The 18,807-nt window shown below is 35.3% G+C and overlaps 1 protein-coding gene across 1 annotated transcript in view; it reads left to right on the top strand.

Moving 5' to 3' along the window:
• Positions 1–18,807, top strand: part of LOC140150210 (uncharacterized) — a 186,253-nt gene that overhangs the window by 101,746 nt on the left and 65,700 nt on the right. The window contains exons 16-18 of the mRNA XM_072172216.1: positions 4,172–4,347; positions 8,975–9,123; positions 15,268–15,380. Of these exons, the coding sequence (XP_072028317.1) occupies positions 4,172–4,347; positions 8,975–9,123; positions 15,268–15,380 (438 nt within the window). The remainder of the gene's footprint in view (positions 1–4,171; positions 4,348–8,974; positions 9,124–15,267; positions 15,381–18,807) is intronic.

Raw genomic sequence — 18,807 nt, forward strand, 5'->3', positions numbered from 1 at the left:
ATGATGTAATGCATCTTTAATTGGATCTGGCTTGTGATTGGTAGCCCAGATCTCGTTATGGTTTAAATCCTCCGGGCACCTGCCATTACCATTAATAACTACATGGTACACGACTATGCGGCCTTTGTGTTGGCGGGAAAATTGAACTCTCAGTAAGTACATGAGCGCGTCTTGTACTTGTTTGCGGTTAAATTGGATTGATAAACAAGTATGATTGACAGTGCATGTGTTAGGGACTTTGCCCGTTCAAAGTCCCGTTTTAAAATGCAATGTCCATAGTCGATTTTTAACTCGTAGATTCTAAAATCAGAATTGTTCAGTATTGAAGTGCCAATATAATTATGGCATTATGATAAGTTGCATTCAATAATATAAGCCACTTAAATTTCACTTTCACTAATATAATTATATAAACTTCACAATTTTATACTAGTATTTTGATGTAATAAATATCAGTATAATTTCGAGTTCAACTGAATGCTTTCATCATGATTAATAACATGCTTTTATTTATCAAAAATCGACTATGGCATAGTCTATTCTCTGGTTGTCATTTTGGAGATTTGGTGATCATTTTTGGCCATCTTGACTTAGTAGCTCGCTATAAAGCACTCTGAAACACTTGCTTAGAGGTGACAATGATCAAAGACAACTATTGAATGATTCATCAAAGACAACTATTACATTCTCTTATCAAAGAAAACTTTCCTTTTAACACTTTTATTTGTGGCTGATATCATGCCGCTCTTTTTGGCGGCCATTTTGAAAGGTAACCTCGACTGTGACCCCCGTTATCTTCCTATTATTACATTGACTTAATTTTACTGTACTGGGACCATATTAATAAAATAAAATCTGGTCAATTATACCGCTCTTTTTGGCTGCCATTTTGAAAGGTAACCTCGACTGTGACCCCCGGTATCTTCCTATTATTACATTGACTTAATTTTACTGTACTGGGACCAATATTAATAAAATAAAATCTGGTCAATTATACCTCTTTTAAGTGACTATTTTAAGTTTAACGGTGTACTATATATGTTGGTCATTTTGAAAAGTGTTCTCAGCTGTGACCTCCTGGCACCTTCCTATTAATATCTTGACGTAGCTTTACATTACTGCTAAACCAAAATCTGGTCAATCATACAGTGGCGTAGCACGAGTTATCATATGGGAGGGGGAACCGACCAATATGGGTGGCACAGCCCGTTTTTTGGCAACTTTCCTATGGGATTTTTCAAATTCAGATCGATTGGGGCCATGTACCCCCGTGCCCCTATGACGTTACGCCACTGCAATCATACCTCATAAGTGACTATTTTAACCATATATATGCTTTTCATTGAATATTGGCGGCCATTTTGAAAAGCGTTCCCAACTGTGACCTGTTGGTACCTTTCTATATATTAATACCTTGACTTAGTTATACATTACTTTCATCAATACTAATCTAGTCAATTTTATCTTTTATGCGACCTTTTTAAATGTATAGTAGCTTTTCATTGGATTTTGGCAGCCATTTTGAATAAAGCGCCCTCACAGGAAGTTCTCAGGATACATTGCTTTTATTTTTACCTCATAAATTATTGTTGCTCGTGAAAAACTGGTCCAGAAAAATATCAATCTTTATGGCAACACTGTTTGCCTATATTAAAATTACCAAAACTTTTTTTTCGATTATTTAGGTACAGTACTATCTAGTCCAGCCAGTCCATCCATCTAGTTACAGCTCATTGAATATTCCTTTATTTCAGAAAGTCAAAAATTAAGAAAAACACCCCTATTTGAAACAATGGAATATCCCAAGTAGGACATAATGTTTGTTAAAGAACTGCATTTTTAGAAAGCTTAGATGTTGCCAATTATGTCGTGGAACTCTCAAGGTTTACCTCTATTTTTCCTTTATATGGTGAAACCTGAAACTTGTTATTATTTTAGCCTTGTAAAAGTGCCGAAATAGTCCAAAACCTGTCATTTTGATGTTTTGGTCGTTGCTATGGTAACGAAGGTGCAGTGATGAAATAATTTTGATTTTTGTAGACTTTGACCAAAGTTGCGTCCTGATATAAAGTAAGAAGAAATTCAATTTTTTGAAGTCTGCCAACTGATTTGCTTTGACTGGTACGCAATACTACTCTTAAATTACTCAGGCCACATCACAATAGTGACGTATCGGACCTATGCGCCACTATGGAGTGATTTCAACGAAAAGTAACGCCATATGGATTACACAGCGATCGAGGTGGCGTAAGGTTTACGTTTGGTTAGGGTATTGAGTTTTGCGTGTGTTCCATAGTGACATATAGTTTGTACTTCAGTTTGCCAGCAATATTATGTACTTATTTCTTTTGAAAAGTATATAAAAATAAAATCTATTTCGTTTACTACAGATATTTTACATCATTTATAAAATATGATGAATGTCTGATTTACACAACTCAATTTTAAATTGACATTTCTTCAAACCGATTTTCTCGAAAAGTCGCTTATTCGCGGTGCCCCACTATACGCCATTATGGAATACAGCCGACGAATAGTCGTGGCTTATATAGCTGTGAAAAAATAGAACATTGAAATATTTCCACCGATATAACAAAAGAATACCCTGAGAATAGACACTTGAGTGATATAATGTCAAGCCAAATCAGTCGGAACTCAGTTCTGATTTTGAGATATAGCCAAACAAAGAAACTATTTCTTTTTGTTTCGGAAACGCTTAAAATTGTTCATATATTTGGAAATGGTTGTTCAATTTCGATGGAGTTTTCGGCGAAATCCAGATTTGTAAATGCTTTTTACTATCCTATGAGTAACTGAAAATGTAATGTTTCCAAGTTCGACTGATTTTGCTTGATCGCATTACATATACACTATTATACTTCATCTTCATCTACATTAGATACAATGCATCCCTCATAATTGAGTATTTCTGCACCTTGAATATTAACATGGCGAGGCGAACAAAAGTGCTAGTGATGAACGCGAATAAGGTTTATTATATACAGTGCTTCTTGCGAGTAAAAATAGCGTCAGCAATTATGGAAGCTGGATGCTAGCAAGTCCGTGCCGAAATGCTTCTACAGACGGAGTTGCAATGAGGGACGGAGGAAGATCATTCCATAGTTTAATGGTATATGGAAAGGACGAGTACTGGAAAGCTAAAACTCTTGCACGTGGTTGGATAAGCTTATGACTGTGGCCTCTCAGTGAGTCGATGTTCCTGCCACTTCTGATGGTAAGGTAGTCAGCAGCTGGAATATCCACAATGGATGCTACACTTTTGTAACACATCACCATCTGCGATCTCATCCTCCGTTGGTGTAGTGTATCCCACTGCAGTGACTGAAGCATGTCAGTGACGCTACTGGCCCGGCGATAATCACTAGTTACAAATCGTGCTGCATGTCTCTGTATAGCTTCTAGGGGAAACAGAAACAGGTGGGAGAGAGCATTGGAAGTGGGAAAGGAAGGGGGAGAACTCGAGATAGTGAAATATGAAATGTACGGGGAAGCAAGGAGGGGAATGAGACACTTAGGGAAGAGGAGGTTATATAGGTGGGGTAGAGGGGAGGTAAGAGGTATGGGTTGTGCTTACCGGAGACAATAAACTAATTCATAATCAAATCATCTCCATCATCATGCATCGTTTATGTTTTTAAAAAAAAGCCCCCCCCCCCATATGCGCGCATGATTTCTATGCATATAACTCGGGTTGTAATTATACGGTGAAATGAAAGTATGCCACCTACGACAGACTTATCTGAAGGTAGACTAAATCAGATTTCAAAGATCAACTATACATCCGCAGTGATAGATATCCGATAATAATTACCGTAGGACAATAGGCCATTAAGCCAATAGGTTTCGGTTATATACCCCATATTGTGTCCTGCCAGCACAATGGTGTTATGATTGCACATCAAATCTGCTCTACTTTGATGTTGTGTGTTCATTATTAAGGTAATCCGTTATTACATCACCTTTAAATGTATTTTTATAATATAATGTTTCACTGTGAAATCTTTTTCATATGCTTTTGTATGTTATTAGATTATTAATAAGCAACAGAGAAGTCAAACCAAAAGCACTGGCATACAATTTCTGGCAAACGTGGTTCCAATGCTACCCTATTGTTTTCCTTATGGTGGACCACTTCTTTATTACTTTGCAGGTGTCACTCTACCGTTTCAGCAGATATGTTTTACCAACAGTGTGTGTCAGATATGTGCTGTTTTAAATCTAGAGAAGCGATGCATCAGCAACATTGTCTTGCATTTAAAGCGTATGCTGCAGAATGTGCGAGAAGGGGAGTCATACTCGACAACTGGCAGAAAGAATTTTGTCCTGGTAATGCTTTTCTTCAAATTTTTATTTGTATTGTTGATTAGTTAATGCTCATTTAGTGATTTGCTCATCCGAACTATCGCCAAAATCATCAAAATTCAGATGTTGGTACCGTTGTCATTGTGATAGCTTTGCTAACATAACCTGCTAGTCGTTCAGCCGAAAGCCGTGTATTTAAGACAAAATAATGTATTTACATGAATTTATATACTGACAGTATGTAAATTAGCTACATGTATTTGAATAGGGCTTCTACTTCCTCAATACTGTGCCCCCGGGCTGGAGTAACATTTCCAAACGGCCCGCCAAAAATTGCTTCCCCCACTCGGTCTGGCAAAAAATCTTTACCCCCCCCCCCCCCTGCACATGCATAATTTTTGGGATCCCAATATACAGACCTTACATGTTTATTAAATAAACCTTAAATATTGCGAGCGCAGTAAGTAGAATAGGCATATTTAAGTGTTTTCTGTACTGTTTTCCTAAGCCTTTTTTGGAGCGTTTTATTTAAAAGGCGCCCCAAAGAATCGCCCCCCTCTCGGCTTGCCAAAAATTGCTTGCCCCCTCTCGGCTTGCCAAAAATTATTGCCCCTCTCCCCTCCCGGTCCCTCACTCCAAATTTACCCTCCCACCATCAACCCCTAAACAATTTATAAACAATTGTTATTGTTTTACACTTGCGCTGGGATCATTGGATGGGCCTTTAAGTAGGGATAACCATAAAAATGTCATGTTGCCCCTATTGCTACAAAAGATTGTTTTCTGGATAGAACTCATCAATAGAAGTATTTTGGTGGTTAAATGGTCAAAATCGGTCAAAAACTTATGAATTTTCAAAGTTTCCCATTCTGACCGGTCATTGGAACGAAATAAAATGACAAGGTCCAAAAATATCAATTGGGAGCAAAATTGGCATAAGTATATATTTACCTTTATATATTTCTTTATTTTAACATATATGCAAACATGAAACAAGCATATTGTGAAAGTATCAAAGGGTTTCTTATGAAATGGCACTTTACTAGTCAATGGCATAAATTATTTTTTCAAACAGAGGCATCGAAATCATGCATTTTAGCGAACATTTGCCAAAAATCATCCAAGATGGCCGATATGGCACAAAATCAAAATTGCACTAAGTCCAGGTAAACTTTTTTTTTTCACAACCAAAAATGTCGATGTTATTGGGTTTAATATAACCAATTAGTAGGTGTATGCAAATTAAATATTAAGTGTCATTGAAGGTCATTGACTCATTCACAACAATAGAGGTTATCCGCTTCACTCATCATGCTCATGTGTGACTTCTAACAAAAGGTGCTGGTTTCCCGTAGTATTCCCCATTCAAAACAATTCAATACATGACCTTGGAGTTACCTGCATGACTTTCGCGGGCTATTTTGAAACAGTTATGGTTGCACATTCAGGTCCCGGGATTCAGGTCACTTGTTTTGAAAGTTCTAAACAAGGTATAGCCAGCAGCAAGTTGTAGATGGTATGGGCCTAAATATAAGAAAACGTTTAGGGTTGAAATCAGGTAAAAAATACATCAAATGAGCACGAAACTTCACATTTATGTTCAGAAAGGTGTCTTCTTAGCATGATTCGAAAGGAGTATGGAAATTCCAAAGGGAAGCTGGTGATTTAATTTGTAACTCAAGATCTACTTGTTCAATATTTTAACCGTTTTACAGAGGGTATGATAGAGGTATTACTGGATTGAGCAGTGCTGATCTCAGCCACTGGCAATTAAGCGCACTGTGGCGATGGACCAATTTTGACTCGCACTTACAGGAAAATGAAATAAGTTATGTTGCTGCAATTTGCAAGATAGTTACAAAATATAATTTGAAATCAATTTAGAAATGTCTGTGCAAGCAGTGCACAGTTGAGCTCCCTGCATGTATATGGGAGTGTTCTAATCAAGTTGATGGTTCATTGGTCATCCCTACTTTAAGCAATAGTATAGGAATATTTGTACCCGTATAATTACTTCAAACTTGTAAATGTGGTTGATAAGTAAAGCGTAGTTATGGTAAGGATAATTCAATCATTTAAGCATCATCAGGTATTTTGTCATAATTATGATAAATATTATGGCTGAAAATGTAGAAAACTGTAATGCGAACAATATGTGAAGCACCGTTCGACTATGCATATCTGAAAGTATCTGTTAGGCCAATGCTATTCAGCAATCACCGAAATTAACTAAAATGACCAATCGTAGATACCGTTTAGTCCTAACATTGTAGCGTGCATATTAGCTCACACCAAAAAATGGTAACTTTTAATAATTTTCTTAAGCAAATCTCTGACAATGTTTTTAAATTGACTCGCATGGAAATACCCACAGTTTAAAGACGAGTGTGTTATTTTTCTATTTTTTTTTGTTTGTTTTGTTTTGTTTGTTTGTTTTTTAGAACAGTTTTGTTTATGAAACATGTGTATACTAATCATGCAGTAGTCAAAATTATAAAATAATATATCATTAAACTCATTAGAACAGTGCTATAAATGTTACCATCATGGCTACATAAGTAGCCAGGAAACTTACCTATTCCGGCTCGCCCGGCCTGATCCGAAGCATATTGTCGGGCCTTAATGCCACATGCTATCAGGGGTGATGATTTATCATACTGCTAGTGATGTATGGACAATCTTTCACATCTACTGAAGAAATAAATGTGCTATTCTGTTCGTAGTAATATATACAAGTAGATGAGAGTGGAGGCTTTTAAGGTGGTACTACACCCCCATACTGCAGTTACTGTCCGTTTTCCTATACACAATACACAGTGCTCTTACCATTGACGCGTGACCTCTACAACTAGCCTACGTTAAAAGTATGGGGATCTGCCTAGTTAACGTCGCTGTGTGAAAAATAACCAGCCAATATTAAAAGTACTCTTCTAAAGTTCTAGAAAATATAGTTTTGTAACATGTCCTAAATTTTTAGCTAATTAAGATGTTTGGAAATATGCGTACTTTGGTGTTTTAGTGTATGTTATAGGTAATAGTACATTGCCTAGTTAACGTCGCTGTGTGAAAAATAACCGGCCAATATTAAAAGTACTCTTCTAAAATTCTAGAAAATATAATTTTGTAACATGTCCTAAATTTTTAGCGAATTTAGATGTTTGGAACATGCGTACTTTGGTGTTTTAGGAAGAATATGTAAACGACAGATAACACCAAAAATTATGAAGAAATTATTTCCAAACCGCGTTAAGTCTGCAAACCACCATGCTTCTATAACAATACGCACGTATTGTCTCATTTCGTAAACAAAGACCACACAGAATTGTTCTCTAGCGCTCGCTTTATAATCGTTCACCCAACTGAAATTATAATCCCAGCTCATTGCTCCATTGTACGTGTAAAGCAGAAGCATATGTTGTGTGTATTTAACCAGAGAAGATATGATTTAATCAGTTGAGCTGTTTTCAACGAGTGTTATCTTGGTTTAATAGCTTTTAATGGGGTTTAAGTCCTGCAAAGGTCGAGGTGAATTCTACTGTAGACATGACTGCATCATGCTGATAAATTTTGTGACTGATTTTGCATTTTTCTCAAAAACAATAATTCATTATATAGCTCATCATATATGTTAAGAAATGAGGTAAATTCTAGCGGTACCTCTTTTCTTCTTCATAAATAACGATACAAACCGCTTGTCTTGAGTCACTGAAATTCCAGTGTAGTAACTGGATTCCTTGCCCCCCCCCTGCAATATATATAACTTTTGTTACCAGTGTGTTATTATATTTTGAGAAAAATGTCGCAAATTTATCAAGGGGTGTAGTACCACCTTCATTGCGTTTTCTTTTTATTACTTCCGTCATGTTTGACACAAATTTGAATAGCTTATTAACAGATGATCTACTCCCTATTCCAGAAAAATACAGCACTAATTTTTCGGGATTAAAGAAATATTATCACGTTCTGCCCAATGAAACATAGCTCAATCCTAATCCTTTAGTTAGTCCTAACTGGCAATAAAAGAAAAAAAATCACTATTTTACTAATTTCTCGAAAAAAGAGCCAAAAACATACATTTTCGGCATATTTTCTGACAATCGAGTCACAAAAATCAAAGACTTGGAACGAGTCTAAGCATTTAAAATCTTGAGTATATGCCGAAATTTTGCTCTAATTTTCACTTTTTTGTGTTTCTTTAATGAAATTATCGGTTATCAGAATGAAACATGTCTTTTCCAAAAATTAGACTGCATAAACTGAAATTAGTCTTGATACTGCATAAACTGAAATTAGTCTTGATGCAAGTCTTTGGGCTTGATTGTTACAGCATACGAAAAACACCCTAAAAATGCATGTTTTTGGCCCTTATTTCCAAAAATTGGCCAAATATTAAAATTTGACTTTTATTGCCATTTAGGATTAACTAAAGGATTAGGATTTAGCTATGTTTCATTTGGCAAAACAGGATAATATTTTTTAATCCCAAAAAATTAGTTCTGTATTTTTCTGGAATGGGGAGTAGAGACTGTATAATGAGCATGAGGACAATGAATATGTCTTTGTCGTTTACTTAATTATTGGCTTTTATAAATATATAAAAAGAAAACGAGTCTTTATGTTCAAATTTTACTTTTTGAAAATTAATTTGCAGAATATATATGTTACGATAACCGAACAGTTCATTATCGACAAGGAAATGAGTTCTTATATTCAACTTGCAAAGGATTAGCCGGTGATCCATTCTTAGAACAATTGAAGTCATCAATGAATGAAGGATGTTACTGCCTTGAAGATAATAAGGTTAGTGGCCTTGCTATAAACAGAATAATGAAATGTTGTAAAAGAAAATTTACTACACGAATTTTCGGGCCTCGCCCTTCAACAGTTGGCAGAATGTACTTTGAGGCCTACTCGGTGGAAACAACATTTAAAACATGATTAAAAGTACTAGCGTTTGTGCATACCCATTAAATGTACCTATGAAAGTGACTTATGGTGCTTGGTGCCTTTAATATGCCGTAATAACTGCCTTATATATACAAAAATTTATATAGAAAAAACAATCTGGAATAATGATGATAATAATAAAGGTACATGAGAGACTAATTAGTCTAAATACACTAAAAATATTTGATTTTACTTATAGTACTATGTACATTGTACAATAACTGAAGAAAACAGAATAAAAACGGGTATCTACCAGGCTTTAATGTGCACCCCCCCCCCCCCAGGACTCTACCAAACCAACTTTTTTAGCTTCCTTTTATGGTCCTATAACACATTCAAGATGTTAACAAAAAATATTTCCCCGCACTCCGGCCATATTCAAGGTTAAAGGTCAACACAGGGGTCCAATTGCAAGGATTCAGAAAAAGTATAGTTTGACCTACCTGCGACATACCGTACTTGAGTTACAAGCAAAAAGGTCAAATTTTGGGCGGTGGTCAGTTTTTTTGGCCACACATGGGCCAAAAATTAAAAATGCTCCAATTTGAACGAAATTGGTCTCAAATTGCTTGTTATGTAAAAATAAGTCAAATAAGGAATAGTTGTAACCATGTAGGATGTTTCGTTACCTAGGAAACGTCACAACATAGGTTGTGGTCAATAGGCTGTAATGGGGGATTGACCTTTATGGCCAATTTTGTTAATAACAAAGCATTTTAGACTGTGCAAACAATTCCTTTTTTGGCTTGTTTTTACATGACGAGCAATTTGAGACCATTTGCATTGAAATCGGAGCATTTTTAATTTTTTGGCCCCTGTGTGGCCAAAAAAACTGACCACCGCCAAAATTTGACCTTTTTGCTTATAACTCAAGAACGGTATGTCGCAGGTAGGTCAAACTATACTTTTTTTGAATCCTTGCATTGAGAGGAATAATTTGGTGTGCTTGTTATTTGAGCAACTTTGAAATTTGACCCCTGTGTTGACCTTTAACCTTGAATATGGCCGGAGTGCCGGGAAATATTGTTTGTTAACATCTTGAATATGTTATAGGACCATACAAGGAAGCTAAAAAAGTTGGTTTGGTAGAGTCCTGGGGGGATGCACATTAAAGCCTGGTAGATACCCGACTATAATCAATTCACTCAGAACGCTACCCACCATCCTCTATCATCAGCACAATTCTCTACCATCAGCACAATACGTTTTTGCTTTAAAATTAATTTTCTCGGTGAAAATTAAAAACAATTTGAATTTTTTTTTTCAGTAACGCCGGATAAATACATGGTACTTTGATTAGCTTTTTTAAAGAAATGTTGGTGTTAGCATTTAGCCTGGAGGATGTATTATACTACGAATACCACGATCACGCGTTGCTTGACAGATTAACGTACATGAAAGTGTGTATGTGATGCATGGTTTATTAAGCCAGTGTGTCAAGTTAGATCGTCATACACATTACTGTCGTGGTATTATTTATTGTAAATGTATACGTTAATTTGGTTGAAATGGTTTATAAAGTTGCATTTTACACAGAATGGGAAAGGGGACGGTACAAATAATTAATTAATTCGTCGGTCGCAACACATAGTGGCGTAGAGTGATTTTTCAAACTTTCCGTTTCACATAGTGGCGTACAGGTTTTGACCTAGCTATTATCCTATAATAGTTATGTTTTATTTACTATTAAAGATACAGTTTAATAGTTTGAGTCTTAAACTTCAATTTCAAATGGAATCAGGCCACTGAGAGATAACAATGGAAGAGTATCGACTCAGTTACTAGTAGCATATCCTTCAAAAACATTTTGCTCGGAGACGTATTTTGTCCTTCAAGTACAAATAAATAAAAAACAAATAATTAATTAGAGCCGTAAATGGAAACAAATAATATGTATAAAATAATAAATAAATAAATAAATAAATAAATAAATAAATAAATATACATGTGGGCTGTGCACCCCCACCCTATTTTCTCTTCCCCATGGCTCATGATTCGTACACAACCCCTATATAAATAAATAAATCTACACGGGAATAAAAAAATATTTATATAAATAAATAAATAAATAAATAAATAAAGATATAAATAAATTGATCACTCGACATCAACAGCAGGGCCAGTTTGCGAAGAATAGTAAGTAAATTAATTTATATATTTACTTATTTTACTGATACTCTTCCTTTCTTGGATTAAGAAATCCCAAAGTGCAAGACATTGCCTTTTATAACATACAGCGCTATTGAAAGATGAACAGAGACGTCAAGTGCAATAACAACTCAGGTGTTACCATAGTTACTTGGACACTGATAAAACAAAAAATCCCATTTTGACTTTTTGACCCAATTCTTTACCGACTTCTACCAAATGTGATCTCCGCATTCCCCTCACATCAATGATTCCAACCACCGAGTTACAGCCCAATCGGACCAAGTTAAAGGTTGACCTTTGACCTTCGACCTCAGATTTCATCCGAATGTAGCTTTAAAGACTCCACGTATTTTACTCGATCTCCCGTGAGAATTTGGCGGGGCTGGGATCAAAACTGAGGTTGCCCTTTACAAACATATCCACATACACACAAACACCCCCATATTCAACATTAGCCAAATTTAGATAGTCGAAGGCAACTGTTGGTCAATGAACTTTGTCAATATCACGTCACCCTCATAACCTAATCAGTAGACTTCGGTTATATATATAATAGGGTGATTCACAAAAAATGAAATTGGTATTTTTCAACGGGACACCCCCTCATTTTGTTCATTTTGGTAATAAAATTATACCTGCAAAATATGAAAAAATTCAAAAAAGTTTAGGGGGTGCTACCGGTCAAAGAACTTTTGTACACAAAGTCAATGGGATTTTTTGTCAAAAATTTCAAACGCTTATTTCAGGGCCTAAAAAGTCTACCAGGCTTGCAAAACTGAAGTAAATGTTCAATGATATACCTAACTTTGTGAAAACATGGGTTTTTACCAAATTAAAGTTCATAGTTGACTGTAATAATAAACAAAATTCAAAAGTGACAGAGGGAGTGTAGCTCAAGAAAAGAATACCCTGGGATATCCCCTGGAATCCCACCAGGCACCCCAAATTTATACCTTATTGAACTGAACTGTTGATAAAAAAAAAAGATTAAAATTCTTCACATATTAGTTTACCCCAATGGTGATACCAGCTTTTGAAATCTTATGTAATAGTAACTATCAAAATCCATACATCTGTATCAGGGGTGGTCATTATGGCCATACCTGATGAAGATTTGATTTGTTTGAATTGAATGACCACATGAAGGATTAGATTCACCATGGTTGAAAAGAAATGTATATAAACACAACTTTATATTAGCCAAGTACCATAATATTTTGGCTGTTCCAGCAACTGCCTTGCCCCAAATGTAACAGTTTTCACAAAAATGCAATTTTCTGGAAAGCGGGTTAACATTTTTACAATTTTCTTTAGCATTTATTTTAAGGACATTACTCACACTATGATCAAATATTTTTGGCACAATCAGGGAAAATTAACATGGCTTTTTTGTGTTGTAAAGAAAATGGCTCATAAATCCCATTGACTTTGTGTACAAAAGTTCATTGACCGGTAGCACCCCCTAAACTTTTTTGAATTTTTTTCATATTTTGCAGGTATGATTTTATTATCAAAATGAACAAAATGAGGGAGTGTCCCGTTGAAAAATACGAATTTCATTTTTTGTGAATCACCCTAATATATAAATGCGCTTTTATAAATGCGCATGTGACCAGATGGCCAGCGCCATATTTGCATTACATCACTGTCAATCACTGAAATGACGACCATTGACGGAGTAGCTACAGTTGTGACCTTGTTTCGTGGCTAGCACTGGCAAGGAACATTGGCTGGTGATTCGATGCTATAAATTTGCAAGGATAAATCATGGATATCGAAGGATCTTGATTATTGCACAGCACCCCCCCATAACTATTTTTTATTTATTTGTTCTTTATTTATTTTTATTTATTTCTTTATTTATTTATGTATTTATTTATTTATTTATTTATTTATTTATTTATTTATTTATTTATTTATTTATTTATTTATTATTACTTATGTACTTAGACGACGAAAAAAGTAAACCCTGTTCTACGGGCCCGACCGACCCAGATTTTGAACAAATTGGGAAATAAAATTTTTCGGTACAAATGAATGCCGACCCAAAGTTCGGAAATTTCAGGAACATTTTTTTTTTGTTTTCTCAAATTGCAAATTATTCACATATTTTGGTGATTTTTTGGGTTATTTAACTTGAAAGGTCCGTCACCCGTAGAACAGGGTTTCTTTTTTTTCTTAGCCTTATAATTTTATAAATATTATTTGTTCCCCCCTTTCAGCTAGGCAAAACCCACCCTCCCCCTTTTACACTCATAAATTAATTGTTTTTTTGCTAAGTTTCCACTTCCGTGTAAAGTAAAACTTTATAAGCCGTTTGAACCAAACTGAACAAAATTGACGCATATAATTACAGAATATAATAACATGACAATAATGTGTATGACGACCATACTAGCTGAATACACCATGCATAACGTACGTGATTGTACGTCAACTTGTCATATAACGTATCAGCGTGATGTATAGTATACGAGTCGTCCTCAAAATCTTCCAGCCGGGATGATTAGATCATGTACAGTCACCTACGTGTTTATACTCTAAATTGTACGTCAAAGGGTTTACAGATTACCGATTTAGCATGGGGGACACAAAATGGTGCTGAAAACACATTTTTGAATTTGTGTTTGTCCATTTTGATACTTAATTGAATGTGAGCGAGCGAATGAGTAAGTGGGGTTGAGGAGGTCGAGCGGGGACATCTAGCCTATTAAGTTCGAGAGGGTCATTATTCCGAAAAGGGCTAAAGTTATACTTTTGTCAATTTACGTTAAAATTAGGGTCAGGGTTTATATTCAGTGGCGGCACTACGGTGGGGGGGGGGGCAGTGGAAATACTTATCTTGACTCCCAAATAAATAAATCTATGACCCATTCCTCCCGACTCACGTGCAAAAATTATCAAATAACATCACCGGCAGCTACTCAGTTCTGACCTTAACGCCAATAAGAATCACATTTCGTCATCAATATGGCCAGTTGCCACCCCCATTTAGCACGGAAATAATGAAATACAAGTTTTTAAAACAGCTATATCTAGCTTTTCCGTCATTAATTGTTTTGTTTTTTCCGTAATGGAAAATCCAAATAAAGAGTTTATGTTTCCGGTCAAATTATTTTGCCCTTTGCAATCAATGCCACTATTTTGCAAAACCAATTTTCCTTGTAATGTATCATTTCGCCTATACTTTTGCGTGTGGAATTTGTGTACATCCGGGTACCTTACATCGTTGAACACGGTATGGCGACTTGTAGATGTCACGTGCGCATTTATATATATACCCGAAGTCCACTGCTAACTGTCAATTTTGTTGAGGTTTTGAGTTGTTTAACTCAATCTTTATAACAATTGCCACCTTGTAACAAAGTGGCTTCATTATTACCATAGACAGCGCTCTTTTGGTGTGCTTGCAATTGAAGGGACACTGAAGTACAGAAATACATCGTAATTTCTTATACTTTCTTATACGGATTCACGTTGGTTTATGAAATACATAAACAGTTGTTTGAAATGAACATGCTTTAAATTTCAGCACTATATATATTGGATAATAAATAAATACAATTGAATAAAAATGCTATCCCCTCCTACAACCTATTTGTAATGATATGAGATATCACGCGACTTGAAACAGATAAAAAAATGTTTAATGACGTAAAATCGCTGATTTCTACCAGACATACTATTTTGTTTCCGCCATAATCCACGTGGGAACATTTAATACTTAAAAATTAAATAAGCATAGATTAAATAACAAAGACACGCTAAATCGTCAATTCTATGTGAAATACTCGGAGACTGTAGCGGCCCTTAGCCAGTGAACATATCTTTGTTGATGTTTTTAAGGTTTGGGATGAACTGAATGAAGAATGTATTGACCCAAACGAATGCCCATGTTATCATAATGACGAAGCCTATATTGTTGGACATGTTAGACGGGATGGACACTGCAGAACATGGTAAGTACTCTGTACATAAGGACTGTGCTGGCCACTAGAGATAAGAGTAGGCAAAATTGTTCCAAACATTTGTACTCCAACCCCCCCCCCCTCCTCATTTTAATTTTAAATTGCATTCGCAATCAATGTAAAAGCATTTTGTTATAGAAGCTTCAGCATCTAATATGAAAAAATAACCCAATTATAACTAATAAATGTGGCTTTGGAAAACATCCCGGGAAAACATGACATTTAAGTAGTAGTTGGCTTCTCAAATAGTCATAATTGAAACCGCACTTATTAAATAAGTGATTGTGGATATTAATGTATTCACCTCTTGTGTTTTTTTGGTTTTTTTGGGTTTTTTTACGTTAAGGTATTAGGGTTGTGAATTTTCATAGTGGTGATGATTTGTAGGTTATGAAGTGCGTGTTTTTATTGTGTGGGGTTTAGTCGTGCGTTGTTAGTGTTAAAAGCAGACTTTTACTGGATTTTGTGTCTTTTGGGGGAAAATATTGATCGGGTTAAGTAGTCAAATCTAAGATAGCGGCTAAAACCCTATAAAACTAACTGACGGATGTACACAAAAAATATACAGTTATATTACCATTCTCACAATATGATGTATAATTTAAACAAAAAAGGTCTTTTGAAGCACACACTCATAGTTATAGACTATGTTTGTCTAGTAACGTGATTATAATGCAATATGACAAGCAATATGTACTGCTCACTGTTAAAAAATAAACTTAAATTTCTTTTTGAGCCCAGTTTATAAGTTGTGGACCCAAAATATATTACGTGTATACTGAACCGATGAACATCGCTATCTCTCTCAACACACACGTTGCTGGTATAATACACCATGTACACTGATTAGATACATGTATATTATTATACAGTACATGATGCAGTCATGTCTACAGTAGAATTCAATTCGACCTTTGCAGGACTTAAACCCCATTAAAAGCTATTAAACCAAGATAACACTTATTGAAAGCAGCTCAACTGATCAACTCAAATCATATCTTCTCTGGTTAAATACACACATCACATGTTTCTGCTTTTACACGTACAATGGAGCAATGGCTGGGATTATAGTTTCAGTTGGGTGAACGATTATAAAGCGAGCGCTAGAGAACAATTCTGTGGGGGCTTTTGTTTACGAAATGAGACAAAACTCTGCTTATTGTTAACCAGCGTTCTTGAAAATGAGAAACATGGTGGTTTGCAGACTTAACACGGTTTGGAAATAATTTCTTCATATTTTTTGGTGTTATCTGTCGTTTACATATCATTCCTAAAACACCAAAGTACGAATATTTCCAAACATCTAAATTAGCTAAAAATTTAGGACATGTTACAAAACTATATTGTCTAGAATTTTAGAAGAGTACTTTTAATATTGGCCGGTTATTTTTCACACAGCGACGTTAACTAAGCAATGTACTATTACCTATAACATTAACTAAAACACCAAAGTACGAATATTTCCAAACATCTAAATTAGCTAAAAATTTAAGACATGTTACAAAACTATATTTTCTAGAACTTTAGAAGAGTACTTTTAATATTGGCCGGTTATTTTTCACACAGCGACGTTAACTAGGCATATCCCCATTCTTTTAACGTAGGTTATTTGTAGAGGTCACGCGTCAATGGGAAAGAGCACTGTGTATTATGTATAGGAAAACGGACAGTAACTGCAGTATGACACTACCGTATTGAACTGACTATGCATCGTATGCATCGCTACACTTACAATGCTGATAAAGCTAGCAAATTAACCCATAAATATTCATTTTTGAAGTCTCAAAGAATTTAATCCATGCATAACTTATCGAACGAATCTCCAGTTTGGCTAAATGACACAAAACCTATCTATTTGAATGAATTTTTAGGAGGCATGAGCTACACGATCACATACACGTGGTGTTCACCTATGTCATTTTAAACAAAATTGGGTAAATCCCGTGGCGCAGGATACGGTATTAAAGGGCCATTCAGCATATTTATGTATATTTTTGTGTTTCAATGCTTGCACAAAAAAATGGTGATCGACCCAATAGAGTACAAACTTCAAATGAAGAAAAAATATTTTGTAACGTCAAATGATCACGTATGTTACGGGGTCTGTTAGGCATAGTGCTTTCCAAGGTCCTGCTTGGATCACAATTGTAGGTAAATTTATATCACTTTATTAGGATTGTAGGCTTTATATTGTTATTTTATCTAGTATCATAATGTGTTTGAAACCAAACGGTATTCACATACAAAAAGTCCAAACATTTTTAAAAGTTTTGAGTAGTGATCAGAAATTCCTAAATTTCACAAGTCATGTTTTGTCAAGATACATGTTATTGCAACTTCCATTTGTTGTTTCATGTTTATTGCACCACATCAAGAGATCAAAATATTAACATTTTAAAAATGTCCCTTGACCATGCCCACACAATCTGTAAATGCTCCTTCAAACAACGAGGTTTTTTTCCCGTAACTAACCCGATTGCTTAAAAATTCAACGGATCTTGAAATTCTCTGTTTGAAAATGTGTGTGTTTAAACAGAAATTGCATAAAATCGTAAACTATTTTTTCGTAAACAGCGTAATCTGAACTTTTGAAATAAGAGTGTAGCAAAATTATTCTATCTAAAGAAATTGTTGTAACCCCCTCCCTCTTTCTTTTCAATTATAAACGTCATATACCTCTAGATTTGGTACCAATGTATAGTTATGGGTCTCTCCTTTTAAACGATACAAAATTTAGTACAAGCATTCCCCACATAACTTGGATAATGTCGCTATGGCATCATAATTTGGACATTCTGGCTATGTACAAAAGTCATACTGCAGTTACTGTCCGTTTTCCTATACACAATACACAGTGCTCTCACCATTGACGCGTGACCTCTACAAAATAGAAGCATATTGCATTTGCCTAGTTAACATCACTGTGTGAAAAATAACCGGTCAATATTTAAACTATTCTCCAAACTTCTAGCAAATATATTTCTCTAACATGACCTAAAATTACAGCTAGGTTAGATGTTCAGAAGGGTCGCACTTTCGTAGAATATGAGTGAGGGCAAAGCATAGCTAGCTCATAGCTAGCCAACTCCCCGTGTTAATTGAATGGAGATTTGACCGAAAATATTGAGCTATATTGGTAACGGACCGCTCCGTTCTGAAAGATGCCACAAAACAACGGTACAAGCTACATTTAAACTATTCTATGAAATTCTAGAAAATATAGTTTTGTAACATGTCCTAAATTTTTAGCTAATTTAGGTGTTTGGAGAGGGTCGCACTTTTGTGTTTTATGAAAATGAACATGATGAGATGAACTAATTTAGTAGATGAGTGAGAAAGGGTAATCAGCTGTTACCATATCTGTTTGTTTTGCTTCTGGGGACCTGATACTTAAATTCCTCAAGGTTTTTGTCTTACA

The sequence above is a fragment of the Amphiura filiformis genome, chromosome 4 (assembly GCF_039555335.1).
Source record: "Amphiura filiformis chromosome 4, Afil_fr2py, whole genome shotgun sequence".
NCBI classification, from domain to species: domain Eukaryota; kingdom Metazoa; phylum Echinodermata; class Ophiuroidea; order Amphilepidida; family Amphiuridae; genus Amphiura; species Amphiura filiformis.